The following is a 20,667-nucleotide window of genomic DNA, read 5'->3' as shown; positions in this document are numbered from 1 at the left end:
CGAAGCTATGTTGAGTGATTAATATGGATCGTGCCTCTACTTCTATCAAATGCATGACGATGCCGAGTAATGCAGTGGACGCCAAGTATCAAAAATTCACCGAGTCAGCTTTCAAAACCCGAGTTTCTACATTTTGGCTGACTCAGTAATAGTTGTGTTATCTTGTGTTTTGGTCAACCTTGTAATTATGAGAATTGGGTTAGTATATATGTAATGTATTGTATCATACCCAAGCATCAAGTAGTAATGTTTTGAGAAGAGTGAAAACAAATGTGATGATCAACATGCGAATGTGAATCAGTAGCAGAGTAAAGTGTTTAGCAAGGTCAATTCAGGAGCAGTCAAGTTTTATCTATCACAAAGAGGTGATCAGCATTTCAAGGATCTAAATCAGCAATTCAGCTGTAAGTCAGATCTATTGTTTCATCCTAACAGGTGAATCAGCTTCAAATCCTTTAATAGGGTAGACTTAACAGTCTTTTCTTAAATCTCTTTACCGAGTGCATACTTCATTGTATGTTTGTAAAACCTCTAATAAGGTGGACCAAACAGTCCTAATTGCTCCTAATAGGGTAGATCATTAGAAGTGATCATTGTAAGCCTTAACAGGCCAATTTTATACTGTAGTATTGGAGTTTTGTGGGTATCATCCCCACCCTAGTTTTATTTTCTTATTGGAAGGTTTCTAGGTCACCAAATATTGTGTTCAAAGTGTTTTTGTGCTTTCAGTTTCTCATGCATGCAGTAGATTAGATCTATTGATGATATTTGGATTATGTTATTAAGTGTTGAATTTGTCAAAAAGTTTTGAGGTTACTGATTCACCCCTCCCCTCTTAGTAACCTGGCTAGTCTTGATTATTTCCAACAATTGGTATCAGAGCATTGTGGTTCTCAAGATAAAGTTTGACAGCTTGAGCAAAGATCAAGGACAATGGAGATATTCAGACTTGACAAAGCTATTGACAATGAAAAGCTAGATCTGGAGATGGCCATAGCTCAACTCAAGGAGGCAAAAGAGCATCTTTCCCAATCCCTAAAAAGAAGGAAGGAACTTGCAAAACAGATGAATGACCACCAGTATGTTGAAGAGAACATTGAAGACTTTTTCCCTTCAAGTAGTTCAGATGAAGCAAATGATGCAATCAAAGAACTCCTACAAAAGAATGGCTTCCTTGAAGAAGAGGTAAAAAAATTGAAAAGAGAACAGGAAATTCAGACAATAAGATTGTGTGAAATTATGGAACAAAGAAATAAGGCAAAAGAAGACTTGGAGGCAAGGAACAACGAAACTCAAAATCAATCCCTTCAGCAAGAAAATCTTATCAATCAGTTCTCCAATGCAAATGAGGAAATCATGAGTCTGAGATCTGAAAATGAAAGGTAAGGAATGATTTAAGCACTGAAAGGCAAATCAATGAAAGGTTGAAAGTTGATCCAAATTCTGAGAAGCAACTCAATGAAAGAATAATGAAATCCCAGGTAGACATGGATCAATTGAATCAACAAAATGAGCAGAACCATTATAGGCAAAAGGGAAAAGCAGGACTTGGATACAAAGAAGAAGGTGAATCCTCCAAACAAGGTGCTCAAACAAATTAAAGATCTACTTGCAATCATTGTGGTAAGATAGGTCATACATCAAACAAATGTTGAAGTAATGGGAAGGCATAATTAAATGGAAAATGCTACAATTGCAGTCAGCATGGTCATAAAGCTAATGAATGCAAGGAGAAACCAAAGTTTGAAGGCAAGTGTCACAAATGCAAGAAACAAGGTCACAAGGCATCCGAATGCAAATCTAAACCATTCAATCTAGCTGAACAATTTGTAAAGGCAATATTTGTTTGGGACTACAATACTTGGTGTAGATGTCATTACTGTGGAGAATATGGACACATTGGCATAAACTATGCAAGGCATCACTTGAGAAGAAATGATACTACCATAAGATATTATACATGTACTGAATAAGAATTGCATGAATATAGGTAGTGTTGAAGATGAAAAGAAAGCAAAAGCTGATAACATCAGGAAGCAGATGAGACAGCAGTGGATTTCTAAATCTACCGAGCAAGCTAGTTCAAGTGATGATGGTCCAGTCACTCAAGAAGTGCGTGACTCCACCATTTCCAATTAAGTTCCTAAGGAAGGACTGGAACCGTATTTTCAAGGTCACATCTTAAACAGTTCCAAATTGAAAGGAAGAAAAGATCCAAATCAGTATTCCAGATACAAAAGGATCACAAAAGTTCGGCATCAGTATTCACCGAGTAAGGTTGGGTCACACCGAGCGAGGTCAGAAGTAACAAAGTTTTGTTTGGTTGCTGAGTTACAAGCTTCTACCGAGTAATCTGCACAGATAGTGGATGACAACCTATCATGCACTATGTCATTATGGCTCTCATCGTACCGAGCATTAATGAGAAATTTTCATCAAAAAGCAGGAATTCGACTTCATTTCCACCGTGATTTCAGCATATTCAGAGCAGAGCGATTAGTAGAACATTCAAGCGATCTTGAGCATAATTTGCAGCGAAGTTTTTCGAAGAATTCTCAACTTACTGAGCGATCATGGCATCCACTAGCAGTAGTAGCAAGGCGAAGAAAGGATTAGAGATGTTGGTGTGAGGTGTTGAGTGGAAGGCTCCGAATTTCAAATTGGTGCCAGCGATGGCAGAATCCCTCGACAAGAGATAGGAACCCTAGAAATGGATAGTGCCCTAGGTGAACTTTGTGTGGATGGAACTCTTAAGCCTGAGCACAAACACCTAGAGGAGAAAGGCTTAACCCATATTCCGCACCTGCCATGAAACTTTCAGATTAAATGGATTAGATATATCTTGAGCCGAGTCCATAATGGTCAATTGTGGTTAGAGTAGCTAGTTCTGATTACGAAGAAAATGATTCATAGAATTATGGGTCTCCCTATGCTTAACAAGGTTAAAGTTACGAAAACCCTAGGTCGGGATGAACTTCAAAAGAAAACCCTAGCCGAGTGGGACGACAGAGAATTGAAAATTAGCAATGTATCTGATGTGGAACTTAGATTTGGCATTCATATTAATGCTCATAAGATATACAACTCTAGTCGACTAAATAGTGTGTTGTGTGAAACTGTCGACCTAGCTTACAAGGTTGTTAAGAAGAATTTGGAATATGACTTAGCAGATTTAATGTTGAAACAGCTGAATAAGAACATGGAAAGCATCAAAACCTCGAAGAATAACCCATGTAAATTCTGTTCTCTGTTAACTTGTTTGCTCTTTTATGTTCAAAAGTTTTTCCCTTCCAAAGGCTCAGTGATATGGAGAAAGGACACACCAGTTTTGTATCAAATTAATGAGTTTATTGCAGAGATGGGTGAGAATTTTGATAGTATCGTGGACAATTATTTTGAAGCATTTAAGGAAAAGATGAATAACAGGTTCCGAATTCCATAAAAATTGGTTGAAGACTACAAGGATGATGTCTGTTTTATGGTTGACTGTGACAGAGTATACATTCAGGTAGTTAGGCCTAGAATAGTATGGGTGAAACCTCTTCCTAATGAGATTAATATTGATGAGACAAAGGAAATAATTGAAGCCTTGGTAAATGATCTTGTAGATCCAAAGGCCCCTATCTTTGGAACTTATGATGAAGCCAAAGCCAGAATAGAACTCAAGATTAAGCTTCCATAGGTAGTGAATAAAGGTAAGAGGAGGATATCCAAACTGAAAACAGCTAGTGCCCCTCTTATGATTACCGAGGGAAAAGGTGAAGATGAAGAATTTGAGAATGAAGAAGAAGAATCAGAAAAGGAGGAAGAGCCTGTAAGGAAGAAACGCAAGGTGATTATCACCAAGCCACCCAAGCCCTCCACAACTGTATTCACTAGAAGATCCAAGAAGAAAGGAGGCAGTGAAGTTGTGTTCAATAAGCCCCCTCTCACCTTCCAGGAAAGATTGGAGCAATTGGAAGAAGGTGCAGGTATTACAAATTTCAAAGCATTGAAATATGAAACCAAAACTGATGTGGAGAAGATGCAGATTGAGGAGTTGGTACTGACAAAGATGGGAAAATGGAAATATTCCCCTGACCAAATTGCCCCTCAAATTTCCAATGAGCTATTAGCAAAGTTAAAGCCAAGATGGGAATCAACCATGCAAACAACAAAGGACATATATGAACAATCTTTGAGACAATTGTTATCGAGCATGTCCAATGCTGAGGTGAAGGAAGCAATGAAGAAAAATGAAGATAAGATGACCATCAGATTTCATACTTGTTTGCTTTTGGTAAAAGACATAGAGCATGTAGTCAAGGATGTTACATCTATGTGGAAGAATGTGTTCCATCTTCACAAGCCAAGCTAGGATCTAGTAGAAATCAAAGATGATGATGATAGTGACAAGGATGAAGATAATGAAGAAGACAATACTCCCTATGTCACCATTGATGCTTAAGAATATCAAGATTTGATAAAGGATGGTGAAGAAGAGAAAGAGGATGAAGCTGAGGAGGAAGATAGGCAAGAAGAAGAAGAAGAAGAAGAAAATGATCTAGTTAGGATAGCTGCAAAAGTCATAACCTCCCTTCCTCACTCTCCACCAAAAACTACAGTATCATCAAGCATGGAGACAGCTTCAGCAAGTGTGATTGTGACCACAACAGTCACATCAACTGTCCAATCACTCTTTGCTCCCTCTTAGCTCCAGGTATCTCTAATGAAAGTGTCTACCACTTCATCTACCAAGCAGTAACCCTCCTTTTCTTCATTTCCCGAGTCAGGGACATCAACAGTAAGTGCAACATGTAGTTCTACAGTTTTGGACTCTTCAGTTTTGCTTGCTCCAGTAAGTGCTCCTATTGTGAATACTTCTATTAGCATTCCACTTGTAATTACATCAATTTTGGGAAGTACATCAATTTTGGATTCTTTTAGTGCTCCAGTTAGCATTCCATCAGTAGGCACTATACAAGTTTTTACTGCAAGGCCTACTGTTTCTACCATTGTTTCTGTTTCAAAATCCAAAGCATTTGTATTAGAAGTTGAACCAAAGACACCACTTAAACTTCTGATTAGTGGAAAAGAAATTGAGGAAGACATAGACTTGGACAAGGAGATTGAAATTCCAAAGTTGGATTTCGATAATACTACTGTAGAGCAAATGAGACTAGTCAGCCAACTTCTTGAACATAAAGCCAAGCAAAAGCAGCTTAGAGAAGAAAGAGACAGGGAATTCCGAATTATAGAGAGTGCTAAGAACATTTTGACAGAGGCTATAGGTGTGGATGTTGATTCATCTCAACATATTTTGTTACAATTAGAAGAGGCAGTAAATAAATTCAATGAGGACTCCAGTGGCCAGGATAAGCTTATAGAAAAAGCAGAGAAAAAGTTTGACAATAAAGTGCTTGAGCACATTGCTTAGCAGATAGCCATACATCAGGTAGATCTTTCTTCAATTTTGGCAAATCTTGAAAATTCTTTCACAACTGTAACATCTCTTTTTGCCAAGCTATGTGATGTTACCAAGTATAGAAAGGAAATTGAGGGCAAATTGAGTAAGATCAATGAGGATCTGAAGGCTAGTGCTCAGAATTTGCAGCTTGACCCTAGTTCAAGCTCTGCACATCACATGAGAGTCAGATTCCTATCAGATATGCAGACAGAGTTATTGAGAGAAGAAGCAAGGATTCGGTCTACACTTATAGACATCCAAAACATGATCCTTCCTATCATGGATACAATGCAAACGCATATTGCCTATTCTAAAACATTGATCCATGACAACAATTTTTCAATTGCAGATCATATGATTGAACTCTCAGTAGAAGTCCAAGTTGCACTTCAAACCTGCAAAATTTTGCAAAAAAACTGGGACAAGACATTAGCTCTTATTCTTAAGGTACATTCTGAGTTCCTCTCACATTTTGGTGTCTCTATATAAGTATGTTGTGTATAATTTTTTGGCATTATTGTCAAAAAGGGGGAGAGACACATGTATATAAGGACAGATATTTGTACACTCAGTATGATATTATGCCTGATATGATATGTACATTGTATGGGGGAGATATGTGCAAATGTATATACAACAGAGATACAAAGACAAGTTTTGAAAAATAAAAATAAATCAAAATCAACATGTCATTGTACATAAGTTTTGGCTGATAAGTGTTTTTGTCACTAATGCCAAAGGGGGAGATTGTTGGCATTAAGTTATGTTTTTTATTAGTGACAACTTTTATTCAGATTATGTATGGTTACTGAGCTCCTCGTTTAGTATTCAGTGGTTACCAAGATTCACAGTTCATACCGAGCATTCCAGTGGCTACCAAGTAAATACAGGCAGTGTGAAGTCCAACAGTTTAGATTGAGCAGTTTAGTTCTTACCGAGCAGCTAGTGGTTATCGAGCTTCACAGTGTTTATCGAGTCATTAGTTCTTGTGATGTGAAGCCAATGTTAACCGAGTGATGGGATGAGTAGTATTTACCGAGTACAGGCATGGTAAACATGGTATTTAGTTTCCACTGAGTGACACTATATCTATCGAGTCTCCAATGTTCACCGAGTTCGAAGCTACATTGAGTGATTAGTATGGACTGTGCCTCTACTTCTACCGAATGCATGACGATGCCGAGTAATGCAATGGATGCCGAGTATCAGAAATTCACCAAGTCAGCTTTCAGAACATTTGGGCCGACTCAGTAATATTTGTGTTATCTTGTGTTTTGGCCGACCTTGTAATTATGAGAATTGGGTTGGTATATATGTAATGTATTGTATCATACCCAAGCATCAAGCAGTAATGTTTTGAGAAGAGTGAAAGAAAATGCGATGATCAGCATGCGAATGTGAATCAGTAGTAAAGTGTTTAGCAAGGTCAATTCAGGAGCAGTCAAGTTTTATCTATCACAAAGAGGTGATCAACATTTCAAAGATCTAAATCAGCAATTCAGTTGTAAGTCAGATCTACTGTTTCATCCTAACAAGTGAATCAGTTTCAAATTCTTTAACAAGGTAGACTTAACAGTCTTTTCTTAAATCTCTTTATCGAGTGCATACTTCATTGTATGTTTGTAAAACCTCTAACAAGGTGGACCTAGCAGTCCTAATTGCTCCTAACAGGGCAGATCATCAGAAGTGATCATTGTAAGCTTTAACAGGCCAACTTTATACTACAGTATTGAAGTTTTGTGGGTATCATCCCCACCCTAGTTTTACTTTCTTATTGGAAGGTTTCTAGGTCACCAAATATTGTGTTCAAAGTGTTTTTGTGCTTTCAGTTTCTCATGCATGCAATAGATTAGATTTATTGATGATATTTGGATTATGTTATTAGGTGCTGAATTTGTCAAAAAGTTTTGAGGTTACTGATTCACCCCTCCCCTCTCAGTAACCTAGCTAGTCTTGATTATTTCCAACAAAAGCATGTCATTTAAACATTATAGAACCATAACATACAACATTTGAATGCCATCTAGGAAATAATAACCGATTTCAATACTCAATCGTCAATATGCATATTAATATATGAGCAAAAATATTTAAATATAAGTTTAGCAGTGAACAATATCATAAAAATTGAAAATCTAAATATGCCCAAAGGCTAGAGGGCTGCCATAAAGTATCAATGTATCATCATCATGTTCAAGTTCAACATAGAAAAATGAAGCAGACTACTGCTCCTATTCTACCTCTGCCGCCATGGCATCAAAATCAGAGTCTACACTATCATCCTCCACAGGAAGTGTAGTCTTATCTAATTGAACCCCAACCAATCCTGGTGCTGTGTGATCCTCATCTATCTAGGTCACATCCTCAGGGTCAACATCCTACCACAAAGCTGGTGTCTACCTATACTTTGGAGTCTGACGATCCGCAAGTCAAAGAGCATGATGCGCTGTCACTAGCTTCTCCGCTCTTTTAGAGGTAAGTCTATTCCACTTGATAGAGTGGAGAAATGAATATGTGGACCAATTCCTCTCTATAATTGAGGAACTAGCAACCTGTGCAAGGAGGTGAGTGGCAAGTGTTTTAACTTAGGTGTATATCTCCCATGCCATGTCTACCATCCAATAGGATTTCTTTGTGCCAAAACAACTCTATCCAACCTTGGTTGTGGCTTACCCAAGTTTGTGCCACAAAAGTTGGTGAAGTCAAGGAACTATGCATGAAGAGTAGAGGCCTCTTGAGCTGAATGCATCTTATCAATGGCTCTTGTGAAGCCATCCAATACCTCAAGATCATCACATGGGAGGCCCCTTCCACCCAACTGTGCACACCATTTGGGATTTAGAGCAAAGACTGCCATATGAAGTAGGGTATTCTTCATGTTCCACCTCCGCGTCACAATTCGCCTAATATGCTCCTCATAAAACCCCAATGTAGGATCCTTTGCTGCAACAATTCTCTTCATCTTCCCCAACAAGCTGTTAATAGTCTCATATATCTCTCCCAAACTAGGAGCATTAGTATCAACATATCTAATGACATCTACAATGGGTGCTATGACAAAACAAATATATCTGCAAGATGCAAACAAAAATTAAAATCAAAATTAGCAATTTAAATTTTTTAAGACTGTTAGTATGAAAATCAGCAAGCAAAAAGACTAACATTAAATTTAAAAATTAGCAACTTACCTCATTGTGAACCACAACTCTCATCAAGGATGTTTTGCTTCATTGCTTTTCCTTCGGAGGGCTTAGAATTGGACCATCGTCCCCACTCTAGATTCGCCACCATCAATTGAAGGGCCTCATACACCTCAATCATCCTCTCCATCAAGATGAAATATGTGCAATATCTATAGAGACAATTATAAATTAAAATAAAGTTAAACATTAATGATTAAAAACATCACATGTAAGTTTGTAACAATTATAAAATAAAAATAAACTTAAAGCAAACTAAAAGTAAACTATAATTGACATAGCTTGTCTTGGCTGGTTTGAAGAACTCCTTCTGAGAGAGGGGCTTTAATAGAGCAAGTGAAGTGTGGTGATTGCATATAAACATTTGCACTTCTCTAGCTTCTAACACCGTCTGTTTCATCCTTTCAATTTTTCCTATGTCCTTTAATGCATTGTTGAAGGCATGAACACAACAAGGGGTCCGAAAGATGTGCCTATAAGCACCCTCTATTATCAAATCAACTGATTTGCACACAAGTGCGGAATCTGTGATAACCTGTACTACACTAGCCGACCTAACCTCTTCTATGGCATCTCTCAAAATGGTGAACTGGAATTTTGCATCTTTCTTCTTTCCTAAGTAATCTATGGCATTTAAAAAATAAGATCCAGGAGGGGATGTGACAATGATATTGATGAGTGGCCAAACGCTAACATTAGTCCACCCATCCATCACAATAGAGCAGCCCGTCCTAACTCAAGTGCATTTCATATCCTCAAACAACAAAGAAACCCTTGAGTACTCTTCATCTAGGATGGTGGTTTGTAGCTTATGTTCACCAGGTGTACATATGAGGGATTCATAGTAATAAATCTTTAGCATTTGTTTAAAATAAGTGGAACGGGTTGCATGATATGGGATACCATTAGCAACAAAGAATCTACCAATGGATGCCTCACACTTTTCCTTTGCCTGTGCATTAAACATACTTTTCACTTAGCCCTTCTCACCACTACTCATCTTTCTCTTCCCTCTAAACTTAGTAGGGCTGCCACTAGTACCAATGGCGGATGACATATGCCTAGATGATTGTGACGCAATGGATAACGATGTCACTGTCGAATTCTGCCCCTCCATTTTAGGCTCTAAGTGCAAACTTTGGCCTTTTAATCTTTTTTCATCAGTCAAGTTAGGACAAGCTTTGACTCCATGACATGCAAAACCTAAAAAGTGTGACTTCACCCTTGTATAGTTATCTCTTAAATTATTAAAAAAAAATGACAATCCCACACTCTAGTGCCTCTTGAATTCTTTTTATCTTTTGGCCTAGGTGTGGCATATTGGAGAAGAGGTTTTTTCCTATTGAAAGGGCCCTTTGCAAAATCCTTCATGATGGTGGAAGGGTGTTTAAACAAATCAGATTTAGGATCAGCTCTTTTCCTAGTCCCATTACTAGCAACATCACCTCCAACCACATTTTCTTCCTCATCACCACTACTACTAGTACTCTCGTTGCTGCTCATTGGGCTTTGTTTTGAGATTTATATATGCAATGGAAATATGAGCTGAAACAATGAAAATAAAAATAAAAAATGGATTCATGTGTGAATCACTACTCATGATACATGGGTCAATGAGTTTGACCTAAATACTACAAAGTTAAATCTTGATAGCAATATCACAATTTGACTTGCTGTGGAAAATATCTCCTACTTATCAATCTTTCATCTATTTCAACTATTTATCTAGCCAAAGCATAGCAATAAGAACGTCTATGCATTCTTTGGTTATAACTTTGACTTTGACATCTGTGATTGTATTTCCATCTCCAACATCATTTCATAAATAGAGACCCTAAAAAATTAGGGCTCCATCATGGTGACTCCATTGTGACTACCTTTAATTATACCTTGGCCAAGAATTTCCTTATAAATCTGGAGTCATCGTCTGACCTTCTTGCTTGACCCTAGGTTAAGGTATTCTCTCTCCTGAGACTGTCATCGGAAGGTTTAATATCATAATCTCATTGGTTCCCAGTCCTTCTATTGATTTGGATTGCCCTACTTGGTTACACTATTTGAAAAGATTATCCCTTAGAGATCCGATTGGAAATGATGTTAATGCTATAAGTGTCAACAGTTAGTCCACTTTACTAAGGTATGTGGATTGATATTTTCTTCTTATACCATTTTATAAGGACGATAGTTATGGATTGTAGTTTGGCTCAAACTTCCAATTTGTTGACTGATTGATTCAAGGCTACTGTTTCAAATTCATCTGGGTTTAAACCAAGCAAGTGGGGCCTAGTTTAAGCGGAAATGGACATGAATTTAATTAAAATTGTAAAGGTAAGCATAAATGTTGTTCAGTTATACAAGATTGATACTCATCTAGTTCGGTATAATGGGATGGAATACTTTCACTCTTTAAATTCTATTGACTTTCTTGAACTTTTATTGAGCTCACCATCCTTGTTTTCGAACTAGTTTGGTTGGTTATCAAGGAATTCATAAGTTGGTGGAAGGAGAGCATCTGAATGTTCAATCATAGAAAAACAAGTATTTCCCTCCTAAGGTGGTCTAGAATAACTTATAGTAGTTGATGCTGCCCTTGAGTTATCTAACTCTTATTCGCAAGTTTTGAGGGGTTTGTCATTCAGTTTGCATTTAGAGATCTTTCTCTTTTCTCGTAGTGTTTTAGTTGTCTAGGTCAATAAAACTGATTCATTGCTTTGATAGAATGATGAAGAAAAGAAACAAACAGGTTCTTTTTATTAATACTTGAGATATTTCCCCATTTTCTATTCTAGAATACAAGAAGAGACATACTTATTAAAAGTACTAAGTTGTAGAGCAAGGCTTGCCTACGTTCTTCAGAAAGAATCAGTAGGTAAGCTCACTTTGAAAATATTAGCAAGTTATGATTTAGTCGATTCCTTGTAGTAAGAAAGAATAAATTCTTTGCAACGAAATAACATGGCATCTTCTCAATTAAAAGATCTTTATGTATAGGAAAAACACCCCTTTCCTCAAATAACATAACTCTAGGTGCCCTAAGGTCTCTGGATGATGAAAATAAGTTGTAATAATATTTTAAGACCTTTCCACGAGCTATAACACATAGGTCTGCTTGACCAGATGAAGTCAAAGTCCCCTTATTACTCCAATTAGCTATATAAATAGCTTTATTTTAATTTATTTAAACACAAACATAGGAAATAATAAAAATATTTCCTTTTATTCAACTGGAAAGCCAAATTCAACTGGAAAGTAGGTAATATCACCTGCCTGTGACTGATGCTTGGCAATCTGGGCCAATTGGTAGTCCCATCCCTAAAAACTAGGGATGCTCCTAGAAACAAGGGAATATACCTTGTCACCCTGAAACTGAAATCATATATTGGTCTCGAGGAGCCTCAAATCTGATCACTGCCACAACCTTCTAAATTTTAGGAAAATCCCTAAAATTAAGGAATTGCCCCGACTGGCTCTCAAACTAACTGTAGAACCAACTTTGGTCATTGAGTATCCAATATGGGTCTCTATCCACCATTGCTAGCCTACGAGACTCCAATAATAGGCCAACTCTGATGACTCTGCTAGTCAGACTAGAGAGGGGACATGACATACCATGTCTATGAACATATTGCTTATTAAAATTAAGTTCGATCGATATAAATAATCAATAATTTTGATTACAATAAAGGGATAACCAAATAAACTAAATTGAGAATAAGTTTGCAATACCCTATTCTGAAATCAGAATCCACCTAGGGCAAAATCTGCAAAACTATGGTTAGTCCACATATACCGCTTAGGGCACAAAAAGTTATACACTATATCGTAATAGTCAATACCATTTAGGGAAACAAAACCACTATTTAGATTAGATCTTTTTCCGCTTAGGGCACATTTACAAAACCAATATTGGAATAGTGAAATTCATCTAGGGCATGAAATAGTAGACATGAGTATAGAAGTTTCAAATAAAAGGGGTGTGACATTCCAGACCTCTTGTTGTGCGTATGCATGAAGAACATTGATAAGTGCAGATTTTTGAAGTTGATTTAGTGCAAGGAAAGCTTCAGATAATTGAAATGCAATAAATACTCCGAAACGAGATATCAAGATTAATTACTTTAGTTCACTGTTACACAAGGGTGTGTCCTCGGCATATTTTCAGCCATCCCTGTCCCAAAAATGGCTTGGAGATTTGGGGACACCTGGGGGGCTTTGACTTTGACTTCTAGAACAAATTAGACTTTGACTCTTGAAGCAACAGAAATTTGGCATATCAATTCTACTAATTCTTATATTTTAAGTTTCTATCATGTATAAGTACATGCTTTATCCATATTTTGATATAAATATTTTAAATGTCTTTCTATATTTTAATTTTCTTTATTGTTATATAGCTGTCCCCATTTGCCGTCCCCACTTGTCCCCAAAATCGGCAAATTTTTTTGTCATTTAGGAAACCCATCCTGCTGGCCCCTGCTGTCCCCGTCCTGGAAACTCGGGTGAACATAGCTTCATTTGGAATAAGGTGTTACCGTCATGATTAAATTGGTTAAAATAAATATACATATTTGAACTTGGTGTCTCAAATATAGAAAACAATTGGCTGGTTTTGAACAAACCGTTATCAATTTCCTTTTCTTTTCTTTTTGTACAGAAGAAATTTTTTTTTTACAAGTAAAAAACTTAAACTCAGAATCTTGCAAGAGCTCTGATGCCTCTGTTAAGAGACAGTGGAGACAAATTAAAGAATCCATGGATTGTAGCCACTTCCAGGTTTTAATCCAATTTGGATAAAGTGGGAATCATATGGAACATTGGTGTAAAATAAGGCACCATATTCAAGATTTTTTGACGGTGGAGTCTAGGAATTAGTTTGGTCATGTAGGCTTGGAACATTTATTTTAATGGAATGTGAGTTATTGGGGATCTCATCTTTTGATAATTCATTTGATATTTTAGCCTTAAATTTTTCGTTATGTTATGGTTATCCTTGTTTCACCCCTTTTAAAACTTAACAATGGCATTTTCTTGGTCATTCTCAGCAAGGCAATTAGGAGAGGAGCTGGATAGATGGTTAAGAGCCAGTGGCCAGTCTAAGTCTCCTGATGTGCGAGCTGTGATTGCTCCGTAAGTTGCCTGGTGTTGAATAGGATTGAGATCGGACATAATAAGTTGATACTGTACCTTTTTCTTCTGCATGTTTGAACATATGTTGACTGATCTGACAGTTTCTCCTATATTTTTTTCTTGTTCAAATGATTCCTCGTCTCCTAAATTAGTGGACTTCAAAATTGCAGGCATGCAGGCTACTCATATTCAGGTCGTTGTGCAGCATTTGCATTTGCAAGTATTGATCCAGAAAGCACGTGAGTTACATAGATTCCTTAATTTGATTTTGTTTTGACAGGAAATGTGTCCCAGAGTTGTTTTATTTCATCCTGTATTAAATGAGTGTTTTGTATCCTGGTCGGGTGGTATTCTCACTTTTAGTATTTGAGACATCATGTTTGCTGAGTTTCCAAAACTATCTGGTGCTAGCTTATTCTGTGCATTTCTTTGGAATATAGACCTTGAAGTCATTGAAATTTTCATGCTGTTGGATTGTGGCCCTTCCATATCATTTAGTTCTAATGGTGTATGATAATTCCATCCCCTTAGTAACTTGTATATTGCTTCGTTACTGCTTACTATGCTTAGTATGATTTCGTTGTGCAGTGGATTGAAAGTTAAAGTCAAAAGAAGCTATACTCAATCTCTAGTTTGAATGTAGTTGAGTGTCTGAGTTCAAATAATATATACACATTTTTATTTTTTCATCCTTCTATTCTTGTTCTTTGTGCCTCTTCCTCTCTGTTTAGCAATCTAGGTATGCTAAATGTCCATTTTTTGATCTCTGCTTGCACTGATGATGGATCATGTAGTAAGAACAGAAACGTTGATGCAAAAAGTAACACACAATCTAATCCAGAAGCACCTGATTCCAATTATATGGATTGTGGAAATTTAATATCTTTAACTGGAAAGAAGTGAAATTTCTTTTGTAAATTCTAGAGAAATGGCTTCTTCTACTTCCACCACAAAGAAATAGGCTGGTTTGCTGCAACCCCTAAATCCTATGCTCATTTTTGATTGGCCTCGAAGGGCATGATGCTGCATAAGAAGTGTAAGCCTAAAATCCTAAAAACAATAATTATCTTAGGATTAATCATAAAATCCTCAAATCAAAGCAATAAATCTGGAGTATCAATGGAGAGCAACAAGCAAGACTGCTAAGAGGTGAAATAAACATAAGCCAAACAAACATCAAGCACTCCCCTATAGCATCTCTCCAATACTCATGGATTTCCTTTCGAAATGAAAATAGTATTTGCCCTTAGAAATCTGCAAGCACAATATTGGATTGACAAAAGAAGAGCTCATCAAGTGTAGTTGAAAACAAAATGAAGGGAGAGGTTTGAATTTATAGAGCTGGAGGGAGATATTCTCACTTTTAGTATTTGAGACATCATGGTTGCTGAATATCCTAAAATTTCAGATGTTAGATTATTCTGTGCTTTTCTTTGGAGTATAGGCCTTGAAGTCATTAAAACTTTGATGCTCTTGGATTGTGGCCCTTCCATATCATTTGGTTCTAGTGGTATATGATAATTGCATCCCCTTTGTAACTTGTATATTGATTCCTTACTGGTTACTATGCTTGGTATGACTTCTTCGTGCAACAGATTGAAAATGAAAGTCAAAAGAAGCTATACTCAATCTCTAGTTTGAATGCAGTTGAGTTTCAAACAACAAATACACAAATTTATTATTTTATTTTTTACATCCTTCTATACTCTTTCTTTGTTCTCCCCCCCCCCCCCCCCCCCCCCCCCGCCTCCTCTTTGTAGCCATCCAGGTATGCTACATTTCCACTTTTTTTGTTGCTGCTTGTACTCTACAGCTTGGTGATGGATCATGCAGTAAGAACATAAATGTTGATGCAAAAAGCAACACACAATCTAATGCAGAAGCACCTGATTCCAATTACATGCATTGTCGAAATTTAATGTCTCTAACTGGAAAGAAGTGAAATTTCTTTTGTAAATTCTAGAGAAATGGCTTCTCTACTTCCACCACAGAGAAATATGTTTGTTTTCCATAATCCCTAGAATCTATGGTCATTTATGATTGGCCATGAAGGGCTTGACACTGCATAAGAATTGTAAGCCTAAAATCCTAAAACGAATAATTTTCTTAGGATTAACCACAAAATCCTCAAATCAAAGCAATAAATCTAGATTATCAATGGAGAAACAAACAAGAATGCTAAGAGGTGAAATAAGCATAAGACAAACAAATATCAAACATTCCCCAATAGCATCTCTCCAATACTCAGATTTTTTTTCAAAATGAGAGTAGTATTTGCCCTTAGAAATCTGCAAGCACAATATTGGATTGACAAAAGAAGAGCTCATAAAGTGTAGTTAAAAACAAAATGAAGGGAGATGTTCGAATTTGTAGAGCTGGAGGGAGATTTTCTCACTTTTAGTATTTGAGACATCTCATGTTTGCCGAATTTCAAAAAATTTCAGATGCTAGATTATTCTGTGCTTTTCTTTGGAGTATAGGCCTTGAAGTCATGAAAACTTTGATGCTCTTGGATTGTGGCCCTTCCATATCATTTGGTTTGTAATGCCCCGCTCAGAGATCCTTGGAAACAAGGATAAATATAAGCCAAGATAACTTTTTTTTTGACAAGGATGCACACGACATACAACTTACAAGGATTGTGAATATCGCAACGGAAGACTAAACAACCATCCAAATGCCAATGGATCTCCAAATGCCACTATTGATTGAAACAACAAACCATGGAAGGACGCACACAAATACAAATCCGAAAACATATTGAATTCGAAATGCAACTCCAAAGTATTTGAGAACACCGTAAAGGGTATCCATCACACCTTCGAAAAACTTCCAGATAAACCAAAAAGTACTCGCTGTCCACCCGAGCAGGTTTTTCCAAAACCCAGGCGATACTTTAAAACAACACAGTACGATACTTTCTAGTATCGTACGACCTTTCTAATGAAGGTGTGTGATACAATTAGGGTTTGGGCGACACTTCTCAGGAAGGCGCGGGATACTTCCAGTATTGTACAACCTTTCTTCAATGGGCATGCGATACGTTCCAGTATTGCATGATATTACTCTAAGAGGCGTGCGATACAATCAAGGGTCGCACAATGAAACTCTTTTGGGCGTGCGATACTTTAAAGTATCGCTCAATGCTGATGCATGGTCACCTAGGAACACAAGAAAAACTCTAAGGATGAATCAAGGGATAAAACAAGAACTTAAAACCTCCACACCGGGGAGTACTGGATCCACAGTCAAGGTATAGGCACTCGAACACAATAGCTATAAGACGAAAACTACATCTAACCATCTAACATAGCAGTGAAGGGAAAGAATTGAAAGCAACATCGCAATGTACTGAAATAACATCGCAATAAACATGACAAACTAAGTATGCGGTTCCTACCAACCGTAATAGCATCATAAGACTATCGTGGGTCCTAGCTGTCCCCCGCGCATAACATCCCAAACTACTGACCAGATCGTCAATGCTATCTTATGAGGATGTCACTACTAAAACGTGCTACAACATAAGAATAAGGAAATCTAAGATGCGAGAAGTAAAGCATAAGATAATCCTACAAATCAAACTCATCATCTACCTTATGCTAAACATCAGAAGAAGGAAATGCGTCAATACTAACATCATCTAAACATGATATACAAGCATTCCAATGACAACATAAGTCACAAGAAAGCATACTCTGGAACCCAAAGTACCAAGTGAAAACTTCTAGCAATGGTCACACTGGGATAGTAGACCGTCTCTGTACATTGGTCCCCAACAGTGGTATAGGAAGCTACGCCTCCCAACCACGTGGAACTCGTAGGTCCACTTCTGCCGCACTGATGGAGATAAAGATCCAACCACAAATACACAAAAGGCAAGTGCCCATGGCTAACACTCACACCAGAGAATGTGATGACTGAAACCAAGAACATAAACAATGCATAAACTATAGGTCTTGGTCAGACACTCAACGGGCTACTAAGTAGGGGCTGACATCATGGAGAGTTGCTTGGCATCGACAAGCCCAAGCTTGGGACTGTGCGGACTCAACTTCCCAACGGAAGGCTCACACTAAAGCATTTTTATTATCTTATGTTTTATTACCACCCAGTGTTTTATTTAGTTATCGCTTACTTAAAACTTCCTTTGCCAACACTATGGCACCATAAGCACTGGGCTGCGAGATAGAAACCCCCTCTATATGCTACCCTACCCTACCCATGCTCATCCAACGATGAGTACCCATAGGCACACGTATTACCAACCCAAAATAACTTTCGGAAATACCACGGAAGATTAGGACTTGCAAGTCACTCGACAAATGTACGCGCACATACTTGTGTCTGGCACACCACCATCACGAAGATCATAACACAAGGACTGGATGAGGACACAATACAAAATATCATTCAACCGATAACAGTCTTGGGAGGACGGATGCGACACGCATCCTAATGCAACATAAAAGTGCAACAATGGTCTGACTGACATCCAAATTGATGATCCAGGTCCATGACCAAACTCATGCCAAGAAAACTCGAGAAAATAGGGCGGCACGCAAAACGAGGTAAAAACCCCAAAAAATGGAAAATATCAAAATTAAAACCCATTAGGTCTTTGGGCACAAAAGCCTTGAAAATCCAATAAAATTTGGGTTCGAACATCGTATGCAAAAACGGCCAGCATAATGGCGCGAAACCCCAATCTCCCATCCCAAAAAAAGGGAAAAAGTTCATACGCGACCAACTGGGTAGAACCAACAAACAAAAACGGAGGGGAACATTAGTTCTTAGCCTCCTAACAAACTGCTACCAGAAACAAATGCTGAAATGAAGCAGAAACAAGAAAACAGGAAAGCCCTACTTGACAGTGAAAGGGGCTGAAACTGAAAACAACAAAATAAAATAAATTGCCCGCTGAAACTGTTGGAAATCACGGCACAACAAAGTTTACCCGAGCTGGATCCAACGAGATTGACCTCGCGAAGATCCCACGCTCACAGTTCTCACAACGAACAGAAACGCGATCCTCCAGAAGAGGATTCTCAAAAAAGCTCTCAAATTTGTATTTTGCAAAAGTGAGAAATGAGAAAAAAAATCCCTTTATTAATACTTATTCACTTTTTGAGTGAATAATCGATTAGGGCAAATAGCCAGTTAGACTAGCTAAACTCCAAATTAACCCAAACGAAAACAAGTGATCCCTCATAATAGGAGTTCACCTAAAGGAAATCTGCCAGAAATTAAATTCAATAAAATTTAAAGCTTGGAAACCCAAAATCACAAAAATCTCCTTAACAACTTTTGCGACAATGTGAACCTCTAAATGCACAGACACACTCATTGGTCTAAACACATAATGCATATGAGTTCAGATTTAATAATCACTGAAATGTTTATTTAAACAATTAAAATAAGGATACGTCGACCATACAGGGGCAACATTGGTGAAATATGAATAGCTGAATTAGTAATTCCATGTGCCATTGCCAGGGATATAAATCCTGCACACTAAAACACACGATCAAGTGCAATTGCATATAATATCATAACCGAAGTAATGAATGCATTAAATAACTAATTTAACCATTTATTCAATTATACCAAAATAATCCATTTACATCCAATACATTCACATAAAGCATAAAGAGACAAGAATGAAGTTAATAACCATAGCATAAAGTCCATCACATAACATAATCAGAAATATGTCCAAATACCAGATAATCAAATATCATCATAGACCTACTGTCATCTCAAAATGACATCAATATGCAAATATGATAAATTGAACAACATCGTAGTAAAGCATCTATGGTATTGAAATCAAAGTATAACATCTGACTCTCAGGTCATCACAAAGTACAAACTATAAGAGTATCAAGTATCTCTTGAATCAAAACATAACAAAGTTTTGACTGCAAACACGAGAGGCACTACATGGTTCTAGTGGCATATGATAATTGCATCCCCTTTGTAACTTGTATATTGATTCCTTATTGGTTACTATGCTTGGTACGACTTCTTCGTGCAACAGATTGAAAGTTGAAGTCAAAAGCAGGTATACTCAATCTCTAGTTTGAATGCAGTTGAGTGTCTGAATTCAAACAACAAATACACGAAGTTATTGTTTTATTTTTTTACATCCTTCTATACTTGTTCTTTGTGCCCCCTCTCTCCTTGTTTAACCATCCAGGTATGCTACATTTCCATTTTTTTATTGCTGCTTGCACTCAACATCTTGTTGATGGATCGTGCAATAAGAAAATAAATGTTGATGCAAAAAGAAACACACAATCTAATCCAGAAGCACCTGATTCCAATTACATGCATTGTGGAAATTTAATGTCTTTAACCAGAAAGAAGTGAAATTTCTTTTGTAAATTCTAGAGAAATGGCTTCTCTACCTCCACCAGAAAGAAATATATTTGTTTTCAGCAACCCGTAGAATCTATGGTCATTTATGATTGGCCATGAAGGGTTTGACATTGCCAAAGAAGTGTAAGCCTAAAATCCTAAAAAGAATAATTTTCTTAGGATTAACCACAAGATCCTCAAATCAAAGCAATAAATCTAGACTATCAATGGAGAGAAGCAAACAAGAAGGCTAAGAGGTGAAATAAACATAAGACAAACAAACATCAAGCACTCCCCTACAACATCTCTCCATTACTCATGGATTTCCTTTCAAAATGTAAGTAGTATCTGTCCTTAGAAATCAGCAAGCACAATATTGGATCGACAAAAGAATAGCTCATCAACTGTATTTGAAAAGAAAATGGAAGGAGATGTTCAAATTTATCAATTTGAAGGGAGATAGGTGGATGATGGAGTTTGGATTCAACCTGAGAATGAATCTCCTTTGAAACAAAAGTAGTAATTGCCCTTAGA

General features: G+C 37.2%; 1 protein-coding gene across 1 annotated transcript in view; it reads left to right on the top strand.

Annotated features, from left to right (window-relative positions):
* LOC149548151 (AmmeMemoRadiSam system protein B) overlaps positions 1–20,667 on the top strand; it is a 108,925-nt gene that overhangs the window by 54,234 nt on the left and 34,024 nt on the right. Inside the window, exons 2-3 of the mRNA XM_089792178.1 lie at positions 13,689–13,773; positions 13,944–14,012. Coding sequence (XP_089648304.1) covers positions 13,689–13,773; positions 13,944–14,012 — 154 coding nt within the window. The remainder of the gene's footprint in view (positions 1–13,688; positions 13,774–13,943; positions 14,013–20,667) is intronic.

Source organism: Cupressus sempervirens, chromosome 7 (genome assembly GCF_028749045.1).
Source record: "Cupressus sempervirens isolate cs-2001-9-10 chromosome 7, ASM2874904v1, whole genome shotgun sequence".
In the NCBI taxonomy this organism is placed as follows: Eukaryota; Viridiplantae; Streptophyta; class Pinopsida; order Cupressales; family Cupressaceae; genus Cupressus; species Cupressus sempervirens.
The sequence above is the reverse complement of the archived record's forward strand: the minus strand, read 5'-3'. Positions and strand labels throughout refer to the sequence as shown.